Source organism: Austrofundulus limnaeus, unplaced genomic scaffold (genome assembly GCF_001266775.1).
Source record: "Austrofundulus limnaeus strain Quisiro unplaced genomic scaffold, Austrofundulus_limnaeus-1.0 Scaffold401, whole genome shotgun sequence".
NCBI classification, from domain to species: domain Eukaryota; kingdom Metazoa; phylum Chordata; class Actinopteri; order Cyprinodontiformes; family Rivulidae; genus Austrofundulus; species Austrofundulus limnaeus.
Window position 1 is genome coordinate 420,801 of NW_013952803.1, and position 3,620 is coordinate 424,420.

General features: G+C 41.4%; 1 protein-coding gene across 1 annotated transcript in view; it reads right to left on the reverse strand.

The window, feature by feature from the left end:
• LOC106528741 (laminin subunit alpha-5) overlaps positions 1–3,620 on the reverse strand; it is a gene marked incomplete in the record, with an annotated part of 162,169 nt that overhangs the window by 36,101 nt on the left and 122,448 nt on the right. Inside the window, 2 exon segments of the mRNA XM_014023988.1 lie at positions 2,282–2,420; positions 3,232–3,388. Coding sequence (XP_013879442.1) covers positions 2,282–2,420; positions 3,232–3,388 — 296 coding nt within the window.

A 3,620-nucleotide genomic window follows, 5' to 3' on the forward strand; every position in this document is an offset into this window, starting at 1 on the left:
GTTATTTATTGGTCCATTTACAAATTTTTGCTTTTATTTCTAATTCTGTCAGTTTTGGTCCTGCATATTAGAGAGTTGTAGACATATACCAAATAATTCCTTAAATATTCCTTACATATGTTCATTAATTCATGAAATATTTAGCTAATGTTGCAGACAAACAGACCAGACCACCTCCACCTTGCATGGTGATAAATTAAAAACAAGGTAAAATAAATGATTTTGATGTTTTTTTAAGTTGATGAGACTCCAGAGAAAGCAAGAGGAAGGACAGTGATGGTCTGCGGTGGAGACCTACCTCTGCGGTTCACCTGATAGGCTGTTATTTTACCGTTGGAGGTGAAGCCCTCAGAATTGACATATCTGAGGATAAAACGAGTCAAATAGACGTCTGCCTCGCTCACATGAACCTGAATCTTCACTGCAGTCTACAGGAACCAGATCCAGGAAGAGACAGATCAGGAGGGGGGGCAGAGCATTTAAAAAGCAGGAAGTATTTTGTTTTCTTTGTAAAACCTCTAAATCCTGAACTAATCTGTGGCCCGGAACAAGGAGAGAGGAGGAGCTTAGAGAGGAGGAGCTTAGAGAGGAGGAGCTTAGAGAGGAGGAGCACAGGCATGCATCAAAACGCACCTTCAAACAGGACGGAGGAACAAACAGAAGCAGAAGAACTTTAAACTGAAACCTATCTTTAGTTTGAAGACATTAAATAAATTGTTTGGTTATTTTTTTAAGTTACCTTTGGCAAATAATTATCAGTAAAATTTATTAACTAATTAATTCATACTATTATCAGCCTGACATCAGTCAGAGAGCATGGGGTGAGAAGAAAAGGCCAGAAACCTTTACCGAGGCTAAGCTAATAGCTAGCCAATCGAGAGCCTGATTTTATTCTATTTTATTTGATATTTTCCAGATTTAGAAAATCACTTTTTCTAAAACAACACAGCAGTATGAAAGAATGCTACATTAGGAACTATTTAACCCACAGGTGTCTAAACTGGTTCCTGAGGGCTGCTTTCCTTGTTTCTCTGCTCCAACACACCTGATTCAGTGACTGAACTACCTCAAGTTCTACAGAAGCCTGTTAATCATCTATTTATTCAAACCAGGTATCATGAATGGAGTTTTTGTGTGTTTCTTCCTGACTGGTTCCTGCGGTTAATTGCACCACCTGCGTGACATACGGCCGCAGATCCGATGAAACGATGACAAAATCGATCATCGAACTGCGGCCTAGGGTGTCCTGGTGCCAAGTNAGAAAAACCTCCAGAATTTGACACCCCTGATTTAACTACTACACTTTTACATGACACAATTTGTTTAGTTTGTTGCTGTTCTGATAATAAAACTGACCTACTGACCGTCTCAAACTGCAACAGGCTGATAGTCACAGTGTAATATGACACTTTTATTTAAGTCTCAAAAATCTGAAGTGCATTGTTAGTTTTTATTGAGGAAAAGGTCCCATTTGGTAACAAACAGGTTCAGGACTTGTCGCTGCTGTTTGCAGATTATGTGGTCCTGTTGGCGACGGCGTCATCATACTGTGCTCCTCATTTCACAGCTGGGATGAGGATCAGAACCTCCAAACCTGAGTCCATGGTCCTCAGCTGGAAAAGGGTGGATTGCTCCCTCTGGGTTGTGGGTGAGGTTCAGATATACAGAYGGATCAGTGCAGCTTTTGCAGTTTTGTGGACTCTGTACTGGTCTGTTGTGACTCAAGAGGGAGCTGAGCTGTAAGCAGAAGCTCTCTGTTTACAGATAAGTCTATGTTCCTACCCTCACCTCGTCATGAACTTTGAGCAGTGACCAAAAGAACGAGATCTTGGATGAAAGCAGTTGAAATGAGTTTTCTCTGCAGGGTAGCTGGACTTTCCCTCAGAGACAGGCTGAGAAGTTCAGTTCTCCAGGAGAGACTCAGAGTAGAGCTGCTGCTCCTCCACATCGAGAGGAGTCAGTTCAGGTGGTTCATCTGGTGAGGATGCCTCCTGGACGCCTCTCTAAAGAGATGTTCCAGGCTTGTCCCACTGGGAGAAGACCCCGAGGAAGACTAGGACACGCTGGACAGAATGTCTCTCAGCTGTCCTGGGAACACAGAATCTGGGAATCTTGGCTAAACTCAAAGTTCTCACTGAGAAACCATAAACGAACTTTCTTTTCAAGCCAAAGTACCTCTTGGTATTTCTTGGGTATTTGGAACACTGAAGCATTGAAGTGAAGGAAAAGAAATSATAAAGCATGAAGACAAGAACAAACAGAATTCCTTCCTAACACTTACAATTCCCAAAGTAGTAATTCCAGCTGTCCTCTACGATCGCCACCCTGCCCCGAACAGCAGAACCACCCCAGTTRGCATAACGAAGCACTACATGGAAGAGGTCTGGAGAGGTGACCAACACCGACACCAACACTTTGGACTGATGAGACAGCAGGGAAGGAAGGAAATGAGAGACAGAGAGAGAGAGAGAGAGAGACCAGGAAGAACAGATAACAGTAGAGAATCAAAAAAACCCAAAACAGTAGAGAGAGACAGGATGGACGTAAAACATTTATACAGATGAAGAAATACAAGAAAGATCTTCAACCCACCACCTTTACATCCAGGAGCAAAGACACAAATATTTATCACCAAACACAAGGAAAGACGTTTCTTTTTAGTTTTCCTCCAATCAACTCAAACTCTCAGGYCTACCTAAAACTATCTGAATGGCAAAATCATTTCATAGCTTTACACTTTCTTTCATTATTGTTTTAATAAGCAAATTGATTTTCCAGCACTGTTCAAATCTGTTGTTTAACACTCCCTTCACAACCTCTCAACTCTTTCCATGACCCACATCTGGATGTTAAATATAGAAAGAAGTTGTGTGATTAAAACAATCATAGATCTATCAGGTCTAATKTGTTCCTGAAACTCGCAACGATGATACACCCAGGATGAGTTGAGGAGAMGTTTAACTAAAGAGAAATGTCTCAAYATGAACAAATCATGTTAGAATAAAGGATGGGCCACAGTCTCACAGGTATCTGTAGAATACATTCAGCATCTTTATAAAACACTACAATTAATTCATCATCAMAAATCAAAGGTAATCCCCGAGAAGACAATAAATGCAGTACAAGCTGGTAATAATTACAGGTGTTGTTAAAACCACTCAAGAAATAAAATCATTTAATGTGGATCAATAAGAACAGTCAAAGGTGAGGGGTAAAAGGTTCTGCTCCTACCTGGATGGGGGACATCTGAGCATAACCTCTCCAACTAAAGTCTGGGAACTCCAGGAGGTTATATCCGAATCGGACCGGCCGGCCATCCAGCATCGATCCCTCCTCAATCTCAAACTTTAAATGGTGGAGGTCAGGAAAGTAATGATCTGGACGAGGCCTGCAAACACAAGAAACGAGARAAACAGCTGTCAAAACGTAGCATTAAAAAAACAAAACAAAAAATCTGAGACACCAAGTCTTTGTCATTCCTACTGTATTCAACGTAGTTGTGACTAAGAGCAAACAGAAAGTTACGGCATTTATAACATCTTTAACCATCCATCCATCCATTTTCTGTACACGCTTCTTCCTTTTCAGGGTCGCGTGGGTCACTGGTGCCCATATCCAGC